This window comes from Peromyscus leucopus, chromosome 22 (genome assembly GCF_004664715.2).
Source record: "Peromyscus leucopus breed LL Stock chromosome 22, UCI_PerLeu_2.1, whole genome shotgun sequence".
Lineage (NCBI taxonomy): Eukaryota > Metazoa > Chordata > Mammalia > Rodentia > Cricetidae > Peromyscus > Peromyscus leucopus.
In genome coordinates, this window is record NC_051081.1 from 18,583,387 (window position 1) to 18,604,876 (window position 21,490).

Sequence of the window (21,490 nt, forward strand, 5' to 3'; positions counted from 1 at the left end):
AATGAGGTAAATCCTTGCAGTCTACTGCTGCCAAGGTTTGTAGCAAGTTTTTGTTTAAAAAGCTGCCTGAGAGGTTTAAAGTAAATGTGTTTAAGCTGAGAGACATTCTCCGGCTTTTTGATTTAGGTAAAAAGTTTAAGCCAGCAAGTTTAGGAAACGACTTGTCTTGCCTCAAAAGCAAACCTTACAAGCAATTCCCAATGGTAAGTAATTAAGCCCAGTCTCAAACTGGAACTTTTAGCATATATACATATACAAATATATACATATACATATACATATACATATATATACACACATGCAGAGGATGTGGCTCAGTGGTAGAGCACTTTCCTAGCAACAATTCGAGAGGCCCTGGGTGCAATCTCCAGTACCAATTTGGGAGATATTAATCCAGTTTAAAGGACAATCCAAACAGGCAAATGCCGTAGACACCCAAATCCAGTACCGGAGCGTTCACTGCGCTGATGCTTACCGTGGATCGGCTACCCTTTCAGCATGTGGAGTACAAATGCTCATCACCACCCTTAAGAAAGTATAGTTTTCAGAGGCAAGGTAGAAACCCTGTATCTACAGCTTGTTTTTGTTTTTAATAATCAAGTGCTTCCATGTTCTCATATCATCATAACAATACTGGACAAGGAAAGGTCACTTCTTTAAAGACATGGATTGTGTTACAAATTTTCAGGAGGGTGATCGCCAAGGAAAATTTACAGGGAGCTTCTTTAAAATCTTGGGCACAGGGAAGCCACCGAAGCAAAACTTGTTCTTCCAGCTAGTGGGCTCCTTGCTTAACGTGCACACGCGGTCCTCGTGAAAGATCGTTTTCCCCAAAGTGAGACCTGGCCCAGCCCTTGATCTGTCATCGGCACAGCCTCCTCCCGTGTGACCATGTGAGTTATTCTAAGCCTACAGAAAGGCCTACGCAGGCTCGTACCCTTTTATTTTGCAGTTACTTCTGAGACAGCAGCATAGTGGTCAGAACTTCAGGAGGGACGTTGCTTTTCAGGTTTGAGAATAATTGTTGGGCTGGTTACCACTTGCTTTTTGAGCCTGGAAACGCACCAAACAGGAGTCTCATGAAGATGCACCTCTGAGCAGAACTTAATACAGCTAATAATACCCATGTCCCATAGCCCGTGTACCAGTCAGTGTTCCTGACATAGGAGAAGCTATGTTCTCTCCGTTAACAGAGCTTGTTATAGTGGGGTGGTCGAACTTTGGTGATTTTCACCTTAAGGCTTCTTGTATGGCTTGTATGGGAATAATCCATATTTTTTTATGATCAGAAGAAAACAATTTAGCTACTTTAACAACTTATCACAGGCAAGATGATTCATGAATATAAGATGGGGGCATGTGCATGTGCGAGTGAGTGTGTGTATATGTCTGCAGTGTTCCCCTGACTCCCTTCCTGCTAAAATCTTCCATCAAACAGCTTGAGGGGCTCTGTCTCCGTGGCCCTCCACTAACAGGACCCAGAGCACCCATAGGTTAGATTCAGATACCACCCATCCGCCCTCCACATCTATTCTCCATCCAGCAGGGCCAGCGAGCTGCCCCCGCGCTGGGGCCAGCCATTCAAGAGGCAAGGAAATATTATGCAAGAACACAGGAAGTCAGAGGAGACAGGATTCTGGGCAGGCCTGGCAAGGAGTCTGTGTGAACTCCAGCGAGCAAGCGGACTTTGCTCAGCAGGGCTGAAGCCAGCAGAAAGCCTTCCCAGGGCAGCAGAGCAGAGCTGTCCACATCATGTCTCTGGCCAGTGGGTGGCCATCCAGAACTTGATGTACCTGATAGAAGGCAGATAAACTCAAGTCTCAGTATTTCCACTTTTTTGGCCCAAGTTCAAGGTGACTCCCCAACACTCCTGCACTGTGACTCACCTCTGTCCTAGAGCGTGATTACCCCCTCCCCCAGAGCAGCATGACTTCATTCAATAATTTAAGCCTCTTTCTCTCAAGGCCTCCCTGGCTTTCTAGCTCACTTCCCCTTCGATGCTGCAGGCTGATGGACACCGTATTTTCAGGCTGCTGGTGTCAATCAGTTCATGTTGTCAGCAGGCCTGAGCATGCCATATATACTCACGTATAGGAATCAGAGTAGCGATGACCCCTTCCTTGGCAGCAGTTTATAGTTTTGAAGCTCTGATCCAAACGGTTGGGAATAGGACATTCACCTACAGATGTGTAAACTGAGGCACAGGGGCAGCGACCCACCACTGGAGAGTGATGGTGTCCGAGCACCCATTTTCCAATCTAAGTGCTCTCTCTCACCCCAGAAGCCTGGATCATCGGAGATGGAGACATGGCCCCTCCTGGTCACCCAGCTGTCTCCTTTTGAGGACCCTCTATCATATCACAGTCAGCTTGTTTGGTAGGGTGTTAGTCCTGCTGCACTCACGGAGACGGGCTGAGCCAGGCCCAACAGCAACTCTTGATCAAAGGGAATATTTTTTGGAGAGAAAGAGTTACAAGAGATGGGAAGACGTCTTCAGCCCCTGCCCATAACCCTCAACTTCCCTGGAGACAGGAGGCCAGACCGCTAGAAATCCCCTTCAGAAAGGAAATAGAACCCTAGAGAACGATGAGGTTATCTGCTCTGGTTCCCACCTACTGGTTCATTTTGAAGATGGAGAAACTGAGGCCAGAGATGGGCAGCTAGCTGCCGAGTACCCATCTCTTCTCAGAAAACTCACTAAACATAGCACATCTCCTTCCTGCAGAAAGTCCATACTTCAGTGTGAGTGGGAGGGCCACGGTGGGCATGCATGGGGCTGTGGTGCTAGGACCCCCCACCCCCACCCTGTAGAGACGTAGAACCTGCTGCTGCGTAGGGGCAGTACACACCCCACTGCCGCTCCTGGCCTGACAATTTCTAATTGTGGTAAGAACGGCAGTGGCCATTCCCCTGGGACTCTGCTGTGCATTCCCAGACGCTACCAGCACACAATGGCCCCTACTTTGTCCGGTGTAAACATTGCCAAATATGACAAACAATAACATCGCCACAACAGAAAACTAAGGTGCCAAGAGAGGTAGCATTGGGTCTCTGCAAATAGTCTGAGGCTAGGAATCTGTTCACACAGGCGCTGCCAGCTCCTGCCATGGCCATTATACTCTTGGGTCTCAGTGACCTCGTCTATACGCTAAAAATGACAGTTCTTTAAGTTCCCACCGAGAACTTTGGAAAGGGCCAGGTGTGGTAGCATCCGTGTAATCCCAGCCCATGGGAAGCCAGCATGGGCTACGCAGCAAGACCCTACCTCAGAAAACAAAACCAAATCAACTTTAGGAAAACATTAAACACTAAACAACTGCAACGCTCCAGCAATATCAGAGCAGTGATTTCACGGAATGACTATTTAAGGAACACGGGTATCCGCAGGCTCTGTCCTTAAACACTGAGGACCGGATGGTAAGCGAGGTACGTGTGGAGCCTGCACCTTCACGATTTAACCCCGGCAGGGGAGGGCCATGACAGATAGAAGCAAATACGTAAGTTACACCATGTGGGAAGTGTTCAAAAAAGAAATAGGACAGGGCTAGAGGTCAAGTGAAGGAGGTCAAGAAAGGCTTCCCTGAGGAGGCGATATTTAAGCTGAGACCTAAGGCTTGAAGTCCGCTGGCCAGTCTCCCGGGTGTGGCTGAAGGAAGAGCAAGCGCAGAGGTATGTGGTTCAGACATGCTACGGATGATGATGGGTCTGAGGCCAGAGCTGAGTGACCTGCCAAGTCTCATGGTCGGTGTGTGGCACAGCCAGGCCTCTGCATCCAAACCCTCCTGCTCACTTCTAGCAACTCAGGCTTTCTGCAGTCCCTTGGTATTAATCTGGTTTCCTCACTCTCAGGGTATGGACAAAAATATCACTGAACTCAATGTCATGATTGGCAACAGCCCACAGGCCCCAAAAGTCCAGGCAGAGGGACACTCAGGGGCCCGGAGACCAGAGTCTCTATTTTAGACTCTCCCGAGGCTCCCTTCCAACTCCGCTCTGTTCACTTTAAGAGGTAATAATATGCCTAATGATTATATTGCAGTGCTTTTTAATTACAATGCCTTGAAGGTTTGTACTTTATACTTTTCAAAGTTCTTTCCATTGAGATAATGCTTACAAAATGAGCTTTTAAGTATACTTTTAAAATGTGTGGTCTTATTAAAACATTAACTGGTTTTAATCCCTTAATGGTACTCAGAGAAACCTTCACATACATCTACTACTCATGGGAAACACCCAGAGGGGTGAAATCTCCATCCTAGGTCACACAAACCAGAAAGCAATACAGAGCAGTCTTTCAGACTCCTAAAGACTCCTGAAAGTGTCTTTGAACTTCTTGGGGAGGCAGGCTTTGCCAGGGACACAAAACCAGAGAAGGTGGCCCCAAGAGCATTTAGAATCTGTTTGGCAAAACAAAAACGAAGGAACACAGAATGCTTGTGGTCATTCTGACGCTATTTGGAGGCCAAGGAATTCAAGTGGGTGAAGCTTGTCACTCCCCAAAATAAACAAGGGCCCTAGAGACCTAACCCAAGGAGAGTTAAGGTGAAGTCACCACCCCTGTTGTGATATTTGTACCCATACAAGGAACTACAGGTGGCTAGAGCCCCGAGGCACCTGTTGAGCTCGAAAGAATACAGTTTCTAATGTGCTTAAGTGATGGCTGAGGGTTGAAAGATCCATGCTCAGTCACCCAGACAGCTGCCTGGCTCCTCTAGTCCTCTGGCTCTCCCCACAGCCTCGAGCTAGCTAGAGAACATGGGACGACACTAGCTTGAGATATACCTAGACCCCAGCATTTCACTGACCAAGACCAGACAGAACCTGCTTTAAGTTCCAGAGAAACAAAGATGGATTTTTTTTAAGGACCTTTTACTTTGGAAAAGAAAATGAACATGGAGACTAATGAGATGGCTTGGTAGTTAAGAACACATGCTACTCTTGCAGAGGCCCAGTTCCAAGCACCCATGCCTGGTTGGCGGCTTGCAACCACTTGTAATTCCAGCTCCAGGGAATCCAATGCCCTCTTCTGGTCTTTGCAGGTACCTGCATGCATACAAACACTTGTGCATGCACATACATTTTTTTAAACATGAAAAAAAAAAACACATTTAGAAAATAAACACAGATGAGTAGACATGGAGGCATTCACAGGTTGGCAGATGTCTAGTCACAGGTGAACCTGGCTAAGGTGGCCTCCTTTTTCCTTCCTGCTGCCTGGAAGGAGAGATGGGAACGTAGTTGCTAGATTCACATAGTGTGGCAAGATCTGAGCACATGCCTCTCTATGGTCTTGGGGTTTCTTAGAGCTTCCCAGAGGCTTCCAGAGGAAAGCCCAAGGTCTCGGTTAGCCTCTGGATAAGGACCAATCTGTGCTGGGCTGCAAAGCTCCACTGCCTCCTGTCTCTTTCTGGTTCTGGCAAGGTGACTCAGGCTCCCTGGCTCCAGAAGACCCTTCTCTGGGCTATGCTGATGCTCATACAGCAGGCACAGTAAAGCAAACCGCCGGCCTAACCAACCTGCCAGGACTGAGCAGCGGCTTCTCCACTCTGCAACCAATTACCAACCACAGGGGACAGAAAAGAACTGAGTTGAGACGTGCAGTTGTCATTGTGAGGTTACATTTTAGGCTCAATGCATTCTGGAGCTATAGCTTCCCTTGAAGCAGGGTAAGCTAATGTAACTAGAATCAGAGCCGCTGGCCTCTGCTGTCCCGGGAGTGGGACCTCATCCAGGGATTTGGGATCTTTGACTGACTCCTGGCCCACAAATGTTCAGCTGTGACCTTAAGTGCTTCTCGATTCCTCCAGGGAAAAGGTTACACCTGCTTACAGAGAGAAAAGGGCTCCGACTGTCCTACCCAGGTGACTCCGAAAGACGATGCTATTTTCCCCCCGACTCTTCTGGCACCAGCCGACCCAGAACATCAGAGCTGGATTTAGGGAGTGGTGTGGCTATGTAACAGAAAAGGAGAAGGTCACAGAGCCACTTGGCCAGAGCACTCGGGGCAGGATGTGTGATGAAGAGCTACTAGTAGAGACTGACTTGGCCCTGGCTGTGGAACTCCATAATGCGGTAGGTTCTGGAGGGGATGTCTTATCTTTCTTTAATGAGACGTGGCAAGAAGGGATGGGATGAATGACCTCACCAAATCCCCCAAGGGGGCAAAGGCTGTGCCATCAGAGCGAGAATATGAGGGTGCAGGGCACTGCCCTTTTAGGGTCACAGCAATCCATCCCCCTTCTGGTTCCCATTCTGAACTCTAGCACCTATTACTCCCAAGTAGTTGTGCAAGCAAAAAAGGACCATGTACCTAAATGACAGCCAATTTCGTAAGACCTGTGGGTGCTGTGCTTCAGGTCACTGTTGTGGAGGACCACCAAGGCTGCCTTCGGTCACTCCTAGGTGCTCACACTCTAGCTAAGCTCCTGGGAGAAGGAGGACAGTGCTCTGAACAGCTGCTGTCTCCAGAGAGGAAGGGCAAGGATTCCATCCACTGACTTGAGAAGGCCTGTCCCCAAATTGCCCAGATCCCATCTCTTCTATCATGAGAGCTACCATTCAGCGCTGGAAGGGGCACTCGCCAGCCCTGGCCTGTGTACTTCTACCTTGCCATCGGCTCCTTCCAAGTCCATCTCCAGCGAAGCAGCCTATGGTCACTGCCTGTGCAAACCTGAATCCTAATCTTCAAGACTGAGGTCTTAATTAATGCTCTTCTCTCAGACTGATGTGTCCTTTTTAACTTCGCATGACACAGAGCTCTCTCAGTTCCTATCCGTTTTTTGCTTCTGGCTCAATGCTTTGTCTGGACTAGCTTTTTACCCCATAACTAGATGGCAGCATCCTAAAGACGCAGCTAGGAGACTCATCCATGTCAACCGCCACACAAGTCATTTGAAGAGGCCAGAGCTGGTCAAATACCTCATTGTGATCTTTCTGTGCAGCACAGTCCCCAGATTAGTAGATAACCTGTAAACACATTGGCTCAGCACAAGGCCACCGTTACCACAAACCTCATCACTTGCATGATGATTATCAAATAAAGATGGGTTAAGCTGATCTGAGCCTGTGTTTTCCATCTCTCTCCACAAAGGTCCCCATATTCCTGAATTCCCTCTACAAACAACTACAGAGCACCTAAAATGGAGATAAGAAAGCAAGCTTTAAAATCATTATGCAAATTTAAAAAAAATCAGACTGAAGACCAAATCGATACAGGGCTACAGTGTGCTGCTGACCAGAGAAGGCTTTCCAGGGAAGAATCTCTCTGAGAGCTGGTATCTATCTGCACAACTTTCCCACCAGGCAACTGGTTAAGTTCTGAGTTAGGCTGGGGAATTCTGCTGCTTAGCTGGTATATGCCTTAGAATATTGTACATCCTTGATGCGAGCTATTGACATACTTCATGTCTGACTCTCGAATTTGATAGCTAATGATGTTCATCTGGTCCATGCCCACCCCCCATTATTTTCTTTTCTGTTCTTTCTAAGCAAAAACAGGTGAAGGAAAGTTGTGTGGATGGAGACAGCTGAGCCCAAGAAATGGACTTTGTAAGTAACCCAAGAGTCCACAACAAATCAATTCTGTAATTTTTAAAAAAAATGGAACACGATTTTAGAGAGAAAGGAAAAGGACCGAGGTTTTATAGGCCACAATGGGTCATTTTCTTGGAAAGGCAAGAACAAATGAAATGTCATTAGATAACAAGGAAATATAATCGTCTCTTTGGCAAACATAAGCACAAATGGAGGGGGAAGTGGCAGAGAGGAAATGACTATGGCATTCTATGAAAGAAAGAGAGCTTGGGTTCATGGTAGGAAAAGTGTGAGCCATCTGGGCAGAAAGAGAGGAAAGCCAACCAGGAGTGGACCAATGTAAAGAATCAGGCAGGGATGAGTACGACCACAGTGCCTTCATGGCAGAGGAAAGAGGCTTACGACTGGAACTCAGGAGGCATCATGGGCAATAGTGAGTGGAGCAAGCGGAAGACCTGGGGCGGGTCCCTCATTGTCAGCAAAGTCAACTGTCACATAGGTTCCCCTTGGAAAAGACTTGGGGTCAAGTTCCAACCTCTTCATTTAGGCTCTGGGTATCTAGCGAATCCTTGGAGAACACCCAAGTCTGCCTAGAACTCCCTCGCCGTGTTCCCAGGACAACAGAGAAGGCCTGAAACAGGGCAGTACTGGCACCATGTAAACTCGTCTTGAGAGCCTAGGAAAACCATGCAAGTGCCAGGGCCTTTCCTAAGTAAATGCATGGGTAACCAATTTCCATAGAATGCCAGAAGACTCCAGAGTGGGGCCACAGAGTGCACCAGGATTCCCTCTGGCTCCTTGACCACCACAGAAGACTTCACCAAATGGGTGGGGCACATGGACTGAGCCAGAAAAGCACAGTGCCAGCAATAGTGCCAGATAGAGAAGCTGAGAAGGGCCTTGGCTTCTACGCCCCACCCACCATTAATTCCCTTAAGTCCTGGGTATAGAAAAGAGACTCCTGCTACACGGTGATACGGTTACAATTATAGACGCTCCCTTGTCACCAGTGAAATGTGACCTTAATATTTTCCTTATCTTAATATCTAGGCAAACATTTGTTGGGCAAGTACACAAATAAAGGTTCTAAAGGTGAAAATGTGGTGTGTCTGGTAACACCACACTGCTCTGAGCCCAGGACAAGAAAGCCTTTCGGCTCTGCACATGATTTCTCTCTCCCTTTACCCTAGACACCAAAATTAGCTCCATCGACCTTAGCCAGGGCTGGAGTGAAGGCTGCCATTCTAAAATAGCATCTGAGAACTCTTGGGCACACCCGAGAGAAACACAGGGGCAGTGGCTCGCAGAAACTTGCTCAGAAAGCTGTTTCACTGGACCGATTGTTTAAAAACTAAATATATAGGAAATGAGCATTATGAGAACTTCTGGAACTTAGGGAACTGCCCGTGTGGCATATTTTATATATCTTGATTTACTCTATCAAGCCCTACTACCTTCCTTCAGAAAGCACTGTGGGGCCATAGTTTCATTAAAAAAAAAAATTGTAGAGGTTGCATGGTTATAAAAGTATTTATGTAATGGCTATGCTTCAACCCAAAGTTTCACTTTATAAACATGCATAGTCTTATTTCTAGGTTGCTCTTACAAACATCATGTCTGCTTTTCTCATTCGCCTAGGAGTTGAGAATTGATTTTTAAAACTTTGTTTTGAAAAATGTAAGCTTCTCAGCTCCAAGAGGTATAATGCTGTTATTCCCACATAGAATTCATAAACAAAGCTAAGTGACTCTGTGTGTGTGTGTGTGTGTGTGTGTGTGTGTGTGTGTGTGTGTGTGTGTATGCTTAAAGGCACTCTTTTCCTGCAGCCATGTATGACGTATTTTCCAGAACAATCTTTCCCAACACTCCAAAGTGCTTCAGCAACAGGAAGTCGTAAAGGCAGGAAGGAGGCCTGTAAATATTTGCTGTAATTACTCATTAGTAATGAGAGGGGTTAGTGCAGCAGTTTGATTTGCTCCTTTGAGTTCCTGACTCCCCCCCCCCCCCACACACACATACACACAATGAAACAAAACCAAACCAGGAGCCCGAGGTGGTATCCTGGGGGCCAGCCTTGCCACACCTAGATCCACGGCTAGGTTTGGCTTCAGATGGCGTGGCTTAGTTCTTTCCACAGCTCTATTTCCCAAATGCAAAACGACAATAATGTGCTGTTCTCGCTGCTTCCCCATCCCCTACAGGAGGCAGTCAGGACAAATCTCACACAGTGATGACAGTCTGGGAGTAAAGTATGTATATTTGTTAAGAGTAATGGGCCATCAAAAGACAGAACGCTACAGCATAGTGGTTTAAGTTATTACCAGTCCCAAATCATATGCTGTAGTTGACGTATTTTAAAGGACTTATAAAACATTCTGAACTTTCTCAGATGGACTCTGTCTTTCCTCCTCTTATTCTTAGCAAACTACTGACTTCCCACAGTTAGAGGCCAACTAACTATGCACTTCAAACCAACAGGAGACCAAAAGAGGCCACTGAAATTACTTATTTACATAGGAGAGTGACAGTGGCTGTACCCGGGGAATTTGGGGGTAGCCAACAGGGCAGTAAGGCTCCATCTCTAAAACAGTGGTTCTCAGCCTTCCTAATGCTGTGCCCCTTTCATACAGTTCCGTAGGTTGTGGTGACCCCCAACCATAAAATTATTTTTTGTTACTTCATAACTGTAATTTTGCTACTGTTATGAATTGCAATGTAAATATCTATGTCTTCTGATGGTCTTAGGCGACCCCTGTGAAAAGGTCATTTGACACCCCCCCAGAGGGGGTCGAGACCCACAGGTTGAGAACCCCTGCTCATGAACCTCGTGGTCAACAGGGCAGCATGGCAGAGGCCTGTTTGTATCTACATGGGTTAGTTACACAGTCTACCCAGGTGGGAACCACGAGTCTTCTGATCCTTCGCACTTACCTATGACATTTAATTTTTTTTTCCAATTGAAAGTTGTCACTGGAAGAGTGACAGTGAGTGAAGAGTGCAGTGAGTCACTGAGGGAACAGAGGAAACTTCTAACGGGTCATTTCTATGAAGTTGTAGAATTAAGAAAATGAGAGATGGATACATGAATATATATGTGCATATATATATATATGTATGTATGTATATATATTGTTTTAATTATGGGGGGAGCGTGTGCAGGTGGCAGAAGTGATGGCATCTGCATGCTAGATCCCCCAGGAGCTGGACTTAAGAGGCAGTTATGAGCACATAGGTGCTGGGAGCCAAAACCAGGTCTTCTGAAAGATCAGTAAGTGCTCTCAAGTGTTGAGCCAGCTCTCTAACATGCATGCATGTGTGTGCACAGGTGCACGCGTGTGCATGCACACACACGCACGCGCGCACACACACACACACACACACACACACACACACACACACTTTAATGTGGTTGTTTTACTTACCAGCAAGCTATTCTTTCTGAAACCTCATTCTGCATGAGAAAGTGTCTGCTTCCTAGGATCTGGCGTACATATTACTTATAGCCTTAAAGAATTTTGTGCTCAGTGGTAGGTGACACTGTATTACAGGAGCCTTAAGGATGTAATGGTGACCCCTGGAAACAGCCTGAGGCCATAAGCAAAGCAGTATTTCTTGAGTGATTAGGAAAAGAAACGCCACTCAGACGCTCATAATAACATTCTGGTCACTGTCACACTTATCTCTTTGGTTTGGGGGATCTCAAAGGACCTCAACATTTTTCTCAATTGCATGCTTTCAGATCGGTTCTGTGTCTCTCAACTAACAAGACCAATGACATCAAATTGCACACTAACTCTGCTTAAAAACTGCAAGTCTTGCTAACTGCATATATCCACAGATGCCCCCCCAACCTCCCCACACACACACACCCTGACCCACAACTGCTAATACGGCAGTAGCTTCTCTTTCTGTCGTGATATGTTCTGATGTAATCATAGTTTGTGGCGAGGAAACTCCAAAAGACCTCAAGGTTCTTAGTTACAGGGGCTGGTGGTGCTTACCAGAGATAGGGCTCTATAAAAATACAAAATATGATCACAACAATCATAACCATTCTTTATCCCCCCATCCATTCTTTCCTTCCTGTGCTTGCAATTTCAAAAGATCAAAGAGTCAGAGGAAGTCCTGTTCATCTTGATTTGTAGATGGTTCTTCAGAAGCCACAGAGGAAGAGGGCCTAACAGGTCCCCTGCACAATGGAGTCCGAAGACTGAGGAGTTATTGAAGTCTTGCCACCAGCAAAGGGTGGGTGGAAAGCTTTGAACTTCTAGGGGCAGTGGAGAACTGTCTCCTGTTCAAGCTGAAGGGGGAAAAATATCTATAAAAAAAAATAAAAAATTCCAGGAGTTCCAGGAATACCCTTTGGATCTTCAGTTCCTGCCTGTGTGTGAGGTTTGATACATAGGATGAGTCACAAGAGAGAAAGTCATTATAATAATTATAAACACAACAACAGAAGTTATCATTTATAGAGTGCTTACCACATTCAGACATGGTATTAAGTGCTTTATAGGCCTCTTAGGCAAGGCCAGGAGGCATGGAACAATTGCTAAAACTGTGGACTCTGGAGACAGTTTGCCAAGCAGAGTCTCAGTTCTACTATACTGCCTGGGACGCTGGGCAGCAAGCAGCCTTGCTGTGCTCGCGTTCCCATCGGTGAGGTGGGGATAATGACAGGGCTTATCTCATAGGGTTGTTACCAGGATGAAGAAAGCTAATCCACATCAAGTTCTGAGGCCAGCACTGGCACAGGGAGGCTCAGAGCTCAGCTTTTTGTCTGGCCTTCCCGCATATATGGGTTCATTTCTCCTAAGAACACATCCATTTCTAGAGTATGAAAGAATCTCCAAAGAGCGGGAGTAAGAGAAAATGTGAATGTCAGTTTCTTTCCATAGGTCCTCCCCGGGATAAGGAAAGACAGTGGCATGGAAATGTACCCAGGCAGTCTGCAGCCTCCACCAAAAGATCCTAAAACTCAGGGCAGCTCTAGGCTGCTAAACAAGACAGCCAGGAAGAAGGCCTTGCCTCCTGGTCACAGCACCTTTGGAAGGCTGCTAGGAGCGGAGCAAGGGATAGCAGTATAGCTCAGTGGTAGAGAATGCTTGCCCAGCACGTACAAAGTTCTGGATTCAATCCTCACAGGGAGGGCAGATGGAGTTTTGTTTTTTTGTTTTGTTTTGTTTTGTTTTTGAAAAACATGCACTTAATAGAATTTTAGAGATTGACTACTACACTGGAGGCCAATTTACAAAGTGTAGGGAAAAGAGCCCACTCCCTTTTCAGCCTTCATGAACTCACAGTCAACTCCACTGCTGTCCTCAATGGAAGCAGAAACCCCTAGTTGTCACTGTGGAGGCCTACAAGAGTTCCCCCTACATATCCTTCACCCAAAACAAGTGTGCCCCTGAGTTAAATTCAGTAGCCATTTTGTCTATGGTACCAAAATTCATGATGGAGGACTCCCTTGAGCCTCCATATTTTACTTCTATTACCCCACTGGACTATCTCTGGGATCCAGTGTACACTGGTGTCCAGCATCCATCCTCTATTATTCCAGGAACACTGGGAGGCAGCTTCCCCCCTTACAGCAATGCATCTAGATACCAGTGTGTGTGGTTACCGAGTGAAACGCCACTCAAGAGTCTCTCTTCTTTAGTTTCAAACATTTGAACCCTACAAAAGAAAAATAATATGGGTGCTGACACCTAAGATTTCGTGGGTGGTTCTCTCTCACACACAGAACACCCCAGTACAGACCAAGCAATTGAAAGTATGGAACATATTTCCCATTTCTTAGTTTTCAGCCTTTTTTTGTCTTTCAGACTAGGAGTGTTTGCTCTGTGCCCGTTGTTACCTTACTAGTTAATATCATGTATGAATCATCGTGAGACTCGACACCATGAGGCTGGAGTGGGACATACAGGTAAAGGATAGTTAGGTCCTGGGAGAGAATGCTACTGACTCAGCATCAGGGTAAAAGTTCAGTAGGTATATACTACACAACTTTCCTTAGCTTGGTCAGGACTCAAAACTAAGGAAAGCTCCCTCCGGGTAAAATGAAAAGGGAAACAATTATATTGATATAGGGCAGAACTGGGGGAGATTAAAAAAAAAAAAAAAGCAAATAAATGCTGAATAGAAAAGATTTCCAAGCCTAAATGTTGAAAGAATTAATCACAACAAGGACTTTCAAATGCATTAGTCTGAAGTCCAGGAGCATTAGGAATTACCTACTTGGTTCCTTCTATTTCTAAACACTTTATACCATAGATTCCTAGAGTACTGGGAATCACCATGCACACACACAGGCAGGCAGGCAGGCAGAGAGGCAGGGACAGAGAAACTGATTTACAATGTAAATAAAGTAGACTGTTTTCATCTCCTGACTTTCATCCTGTGAAAACGCCTAATCTCGCCATACAACAATCTGGTAGCTCTGGAATGTTCTCCACTCCACAAAATAACTAGCAACATCCAGGAACTGAGGAGGGTCCTTGCATTGTTTTGCTCAATGCGGTCTACCAGAGCAGTAGTTTTTGTTTTTGTTTTTGTTTTGTTTTGTTTTTGTTTTTGCTGTCCTTTCTACCTGAAACAAAGGAAAGCTACTCAGCAGTGGATTTACATTTCCCTGAGTTTGGAGACACAGAGGGCAGTGCCACCTGACCGGTTGGCATCATTTCTGCCATGGCTGGAAGGCTCTTGCGATTATCTAGGGAAGTAAATCTCCCGTTTTGAAGGTTCAGGGGTCTGGTGGTAGTGGTGGTGACCTGCACTAAGTCTCTGGAAACCCCCAGTGGCATGTCAGGGCTGGGGGCTCTGCTGGCCACATACTGGCTGGCTGTAAGGAACTAACATTCTGCTTCTTTCTTATCAGCACTAATTTTCCTTGTGAGGACAGGAGCCATTTTCCCTTCCCCGGGACTTATCCAGAAAGAGAAAATATTTTTATGGTTTCCATGCATGTTTATAAAATAATCTTAAAGCCCCACAATAAAACAAAAAACAACAAAAACAAACCCGAAGTCATGACACCTGAAAACTCCGTGAAAGCTGTATGAGGTACAGTTTAAGTGTCCAGATGGATAGTGTTCCACACAAGTCTCTAGCAGTCTATAGGTCTGGTAATTCAATGTAAATTGCTGCCAAGTGTTGACGGAACTCTGATTAGAAAATACGCTTCCACTTGAGGAAGCCATCCAGCACTGTTGCCTTGACTTGGAAAACTGAGAGACTTTGGTTTCATTTTCCCACCAGCATGAGAAGCAGGTCGCAGTTTGGAACTGTCTGCAAGTCCTTGTGCACCCTTGCCCTGGCATCAAGCACCAGAAGAGCACGCCTGAAAGGTACTTGGACCAGAGTCTGGCTTAGGGCCTGGACTCCGATTCCTGACCATCCAAAGACCTCACTTGCGTTTATCTTAATTTCTCTGCTCTGCAAATTTCCACTTGAGACCATCCACACTTGGCCCTTCCTAGCGTCAGGAACCTTGGCAGATGGATGAGACCTCTGCTTCTTCTAAACTCAAGATTGTTGAGCATGGTTCCCCCTAAAGCCTGTTAGCCAACCAACAATTAAAAGGCCGGCTCTTAATTATTATGGATTAATATATCCACCCACTCAGGGATGTTTGGGAATAAAACAGTCCTTCTGGCTTCTTGAGGGGCTGTTTCTAGAAGAAAAAATACAAATGTTCAATTATGTTCTGGAGAAGAAACAGCTCTTAAACCAATAAAAATACAAAATTTTTCAGAACCACTAGTGGATGGAATCACCAGTCCAGAAGCCCTGCAGCTCACATCAATTTCGTGAGGCGTTCTGGGAAGCTTGGGGCAGCCACTTAAGAGATACCAGCCTTCAATGCCCCGCTTCACAATTTTTAACTACATCTCAGTGCTCCAAGAAACCAGCTAACACAACCCAAGTCTCTATTAGCCTAACAGACATTGGGCGGTGAGGGAATTCCACAAGGCTGGTCCTGCCTTTCCTTAACACACACACAAAATCCCTGCTGGGCTACCACTAGGGCGATGCACCACCCACAGCAGCCTCCTCAGGAGGTTCGCAGGCCAGGCGGTGTTTCACTGGTTCTTAAAGTGGCCGCTGTCATGGATAGTTTGTGGTATCATTACACAACTTCTTCCCGCTCCTACTGCGGCTCCCATCCTCTGACGGCCCTCTGTTAAGGAGGCTCTGTAAACGGCTATGGAATCACTTTCCCTGCTCTTCCCTGTTTCTCCCAACGACTGGTAGACCTAAGAGCAAGATGACACTTCACACTGATTATCATCAGGCCTCATCTCTGTAAATGCGACAGTCACCCATAGGCAGCGCAGTAATAAAACGTTGTACGTTCCCCTGGTGGCTCTGGGCTGTCAAACTTCGCGGTTTTGATTGTTTATGATTGCATTCTGATTGGCTTTAAGTCTTTACCCTTGCTTCTCTACCCTCAAAGGACACAGCACCCCAGAGCTGCTTGGTGGGTGACAATAGGGAATCTAGAACCGGACTCAATGCCTTCCCAACCCTAGAGGTCCTCCAGCGCAGGGCGCGGGCGCCGGGCCAGGACGGGTGCGATTCGCTCGTGTTTATCAAATCCTTATCGGTGCCCTGAGGTGGGAGCCGTCGCTTTCGACCAGAGGATACACTGTTCTTGGCTCGGGTCCCTAAGTGGAAGTCCAAACAAAAGCCAATCTGCTCTGGGGCTGAGTCCTCAACGCAGTCCTTTCCAGCTTGACTGTGCATCTCCCGCGGCTCGCACCACTCTGCCGTCCCGCGTTCGATCCGGCCTCCCTAGCTAAGTCGTCGCGGAGCGCAGTGCTGGACGCTCTAACCCAAGGCTGGCACCGCAGAGGGCCAGGCGACCAGCCACAAACTTTTGCAGGAGGCGAGGGTGTACCCAGGTCTGCGAGGCTGTTTGGTGCGCTCCCACCCAGGCTCCGAGAGAGCCCAGTGCCGCCAGATCCGGCGGCGCCGATTGAAGGAGGCTCTAGGGCAGCGCGAGCTGGCCGGAGTTGCCTCTCACCCAGTGCCCACAGGTTCGCGAGGGCAGGCCTCCGTGGCTGCCCTTCTCTGTCTTCTTAAGAGTCAGACACTCGGAAAGGCCCGGTGTCGCCGTCCTCTCCCTGCACACTACGACACCTGCCCCCGCAGGGCAATCCAGGTCACTACCCACTCGCTGGCGGAGTCGCGGTGCAGGGCGAGGGAAGGGGGGTGGGGGGTGTCTACAAACTCGAGTGCGGTCCGGAGCAGGACACTTGGCCATGTTCCGGCTCCTCGGGCCAGGAAGCGCCCCCGAGTTGCGTTTTTGCCCCCTGTCCCATGCTAGTTTGGGGCGCAGAGCTCGCCCGGGAGCGCTCTCGGAAAGCCCTTGGAGGGGCGTAGGAAAAGAAAGGCGTGTCTGCTGGCCCAGCAGGTAAAGCCTGAGAAAGTCGAGGGCATCAGCCCAAGAAACATTGCAAACCTCTGGCTGGGGAAGCTTGGTGCTCTGGGGACGACAGGCTTTGGAAGGCGCCATGGAAGCACCCCTGACCTCCAGGGCCATCTCTCTGGGTCTCAAGGTCTCCGAACTATGGGGTTCGCGACTCGATTGCGAAGCCGCAGCAGCTCCGCGTCCCCAAAGCCCGCACCTGCTCGCTCACTCAACCCTCTACTCCTCCCCAAGAGCGGTCCTCCGGCCTCCGAGACCTCTCGCACCCCCGCCAGCAACTGCCCGGGGTCGCGCCCGCCTCGCGCAGCTCCGCCACTGCCCGGGACCGAGTTGGTCGCCGGCTCCGACGCCCGCCCGCTTACCTTTTCTTCTCCTTGTCAGCTGTCATTGTCGCCGCGTCCCTCCGAGACCCGGAGCGCCTGGGTTCTTTAGGGCGGCGGCGGTAGGGGCTGCAGCCGCTGCCTTCTGCGGTGGCCCTCGGCGGCTCTCTGTCGCCCCGGCAGGTGTGAAAGGTCTTTAGTGCTCGCAGGTCCGAGTGTCCCCGCACAATCAGGTGGAAGTTTGCGGACGGCTGGCTAGGTGCGGAGGAGGAGGAGGAGGGAGGAGAGGGGTGACGGGGAGGAACCTGCAGGAGGGGGCGGGGCCGGGGAAAAGGAATGGGAGGAGGTGGGAAGACGCCAAAAGGAGAGAGCAGCGACAAGGGACCAGAAGTTCCGTTTATCCCCGAAGTAGAGTCAGTTTTCTGGGATTTCACGAAACAAAACCAACCAAAAAACAAACAAACAACAGAAATAGTTATTCGACGAGCGCGAGTGGGAAGGAATCCGGGGCCAGGCGAGCGCGGCCGCTGAGATGACCATACAGTCTCAGGACACTGCCGAGGATTGTACGGCCGCCTCAGGAGAGCTGGAGCGGGACGCTGGGGACTCCGAAGCTGTGCACCGGCCGCTCTCGAATGTCCGGCTCCCTCAGCTGCCAGCCCACTTTAAAAACTCGGACGGCCCGCCCGCGGGAGGGCGCGAGGGGCGCGGGAGTCCCACAGCGGCCCGGGGGCGGCCGGGGGCGGGGCCTGGGCGGGGCTCCAGACAAGCCCCGCCCCCGCCCGCTAGCTGCCTGTCTGGGCTTCCCACCGCGTCCGGGCCAATGGGGAGGCGCAGCCACAGGCTCTGCCTTGACCCCGGCCCGCCCCTTTCTCCCGGGCTGCGCTCCTCCGGCGCTCGCCCAGCCCTGCCTTCTCCTTCCGCAGATCAGCGACTTGTTTTTATGGTCTGCTGGGTGGCGGGGAGCTAAGTGGGACTTGGGGTGCGGAGGCTCAGTTAGCGCCCGGCTGAGTAGTGACGGGGGTCTGCTCCCCGAGCCGGAGTGTGCTTTCGCTCCAGCGTCCTCTCAGCTGCGCATTTTCCTGAGAACCAGGGCAGGACGGCGGGGTCAGGGGTCCCACGCGCGACTGGGGCGTGCAGCGCCACTCCCGGGTGCTGCAACGCGTCCCCGGCCCAGCTGCGTGGCTCCCTCCGGCCGGTGGGAATAATTCCCAGGACTCCGACCCGTAGTGCTGCTTGCCTGCCTTGCCCGTGCGCTTTTTTTTTTTTTTTTTTTTTTTTTGGCGAAGCGCAGCTGACCTTGACTTCTGAATCCAGAGAGGCGGCGGGGGAAAAAGCGTGGGAGAAAAATGTGACAAAAATGATCTAGGGTTGCTCCTGCCGGTGTCTTTTCCTCAACTGGTTTATGGGTTGTTTAAGGTGCTCGCGGTAGGCTGTTAGGTTACTATGCAGGCCAGAGAAGAGGGTCTTGGAGCCCTCCTGCCTGCCGCTGCCAGCTCTCAATAAATACCCCAGCGTCACCGTGGGGTTCCCTAGTGTGATCTTGGGGGGTGAGAGTTGATAGCACATCCCCAAGTCACTGGATCGGCCCGCCTTCTAAGGCTCCAGGGTTATGGAAACTGCGGGAAGTGGTGGTTCATCCTCAGGGAAAGAGCTCTTTGGCCTTTTCCACCTGTGAGATACCCCTGCCCTGACAGGGTCCCACTTCCTACTTAGGTGATCCAGCAGGGAACAAGGGAAGATTTTTGAAGACTTGGGGAAAGGTCCATGGGCTTCACATGTGTGAATTCCCGAGAAAGCAAGCACCTGCAAATTGAGCCGCCCTGGGACCCAAAACCTGCACTGGTCTCTCACCATCATTTTCTAGTAAAATGATAAGCAGAAACAACGGGGTGTATGTGTTGGGGCGAGGGCAGATCTTATGGGCGTAGGTACACAGGAAGATGGGCACTTTTCAGGAGTCTTGGGAAGGTGTCGCAAAGAATGGGGAGGGTGGAAAAATCAGAAATGAGAGACACTTTCCTTGAGAACTTGGAAATCAATGATACCTGACTGTGATTTCAAAGGCCATCTGTTTCACTCTATGAAGCTGGTGGGTGATTTCCTACGGCATCCAGACAACTCTAGTGGACACATTTATTTGTCTTAATGAGAAATTCAAATTGATAGACATGGTCATAATAAACTATAAGCATATTTACTTCACTTGAGACTGGAATGGAGGGAGGGTGAAAAAAAAACAAATCAATTAAAAACAAAACTCTAGCACTTTGGCAGCATCGGGGCCCCTGACATTGTTTTCCACCAGAGCTCCCAAATCCTGAGCTGTGCGTGACAGGTGACTGAGCAATACCGCTCGCCCGCAGGGAACATTTCGGCAGGGCTGAGGTTATAAAATTTGTTGGGGAGATTTTTGTTTGTAAGAGGAAAGGTAGGGCCCAGAGGAACAAGCATGTGTCGGGCCCTGGGTTCAATTCCTAGGACACGGACACTCCAAAAGTAAGGGGTCACTCAAGAACACAGCAAGCACATCAGTATAGCTCCTTCCCTACACTAGCATCCCCTCTTTCTAACTGGGGTTGTAACCTATAAATGAAATGTACCTGTGTGATTCGTAGAAGGACCCAGACTTGCTTAGAGCAGAGCCCATCTGGCCAACCTAAAACCTCTTAAGATGTCTTCCAGAATTCAGTCAACAACCTCTGTAAGGAGCTGAGGGTGTAAGCTGGACACGGCATTCTTTGCAGTTTTAGTGTCCGTGGGAAACTAAAGGGGACAAGCTCTGAAAATAGATGGTAGGTGTAGGATGGTAGGTGGGGCCCCTGGCTTTGGAGAAATGTCTCTAGAGGCGTTGATGGTAGGCCACGGAGCAGAAGACATCCCGAGGTAAAGCTCCCAAACTTTAAAAGGGACACAAATGGCCTGTCTCTTAGGAAGTCTCCCCACCTGTCTCTTGGCTCCCTGCTGCATGGCTTGGAGCCAACAGCTACAGCATCAAAGGACTGCCTGCTTGTCTTAATGAGGGATGATACTGGGCCTTTGGTCCCTTCCTTCTTTTAGAGCATCCCATCAGAAGGATGAGCTGTTGATAAGGGCTAACCTAGAAAGCAGGTATTTGGGAGGTAGCAGGAAGGTGCGCGGATGCCTCGGTCACCATGTCAGAGTGACAGACTCCACCCAGGGTACGGTTTGCAATCAGGTTGGAGTGGGTAGGACTTAGCAGAAGCGACCGTGGAAGGCTGGGCTATGGCTTGAGTGTTTGACAAACTTTCAGCTCCTTGTCACAATGGGATCAAGAAGAGACGACACTGGCCCCTGGGACTCAGACATTGAAGGAGACACTCAAAGTCACAAAACCCGGCCCTTACCACTGTCCTGTGTGTATACCGTCTCATGTGACAGCCCTCTGATCTCAGGCTGACCATTTCGTTGGCTTGGAATGGTCAAGAACATGGGAGGTAGCAGAGACGAAAGGGGGGAGGCTATCCTCCTCCTCGAAAAACCTTTCTGACTCACCCCCAAGAGTTAATCTGCGTTGTCAACTTGATTGGATTTAGAATTTCTTTGCCAACACAACTCTGGGCTTGTCTATGAGGGTGTTTCCAGACGCTACGAACTGGGATCCAAGATGAAGTAAAAAAGAGGAAGTGATCTGAACGCCAGCATTCATCTCTCTCTGCTTCCTCGATGAAGATGGACACAATGTGACAAGCCGCCTCATGAAGTCACACCTACAGCCATTCTCATCCCTACACTGTCACACTGTCCCCAACATGATGGCTGGTCCCCTCCAGCTGTGAGTCAGAGGACACCCAACCTCTCTTAAATCGCACTGGTCAGTTATCATGTCACAATAACAAGAAAAGTTTTTTACGTTCACTCATGTAGGCATCACCCCGTGCGTGCCTGGACACGCATGCGTGAGCGTGAGCGTGTGCGCGCGCGCGCGCGCGCACACACACACACACACACACACACACGCAGCTGCTCCATTCCAAACAAAGCCAACCCATTCTGTGACTTCACAGAAACTATTTTCTATATTCACGCTCTAACCCCTGAACTCTAGTACCAGAAAATCATCCTCCGGTGCATGGTTCCTGGCCAACATCCTGAGATGGTTTCATAGACACATGCTACTACACATGCTATTAAACATTCTGACTTTTGGCCCAGATACTCAGGATTTGTTGTCTTTCTAAAGAGGCTC

The 21,490-nt window shown here is 48.9% G+C and overlaps 1 protein-coding gene across 1 annotated transcript in view; it reads right to left on the minus strand.

The window, feature by feature from the left end:
• Window positions 1-17,944, minus strand: part of Epas1 (endothelial PAS domain protein 1) — an 84,878-nt gene extending 66,934 nt beyond the window's left edge. The window contains exon 1 of the mRNA XM_028892758.2: window positions 17,323-17,944. Within this exon, the coding sequence (XP_028748591.1) occupies window positions 17,323-17,348 (26 nt within the window). The 5' untranslated portion in view covers window positions 17,349-17,944. The remainder of the gene's footprint in view (window positions 1-17,322) is intronic.
• Between the last annotated feature and the right edge of the window lie 3,546 nt (window positions 17,945-21,490).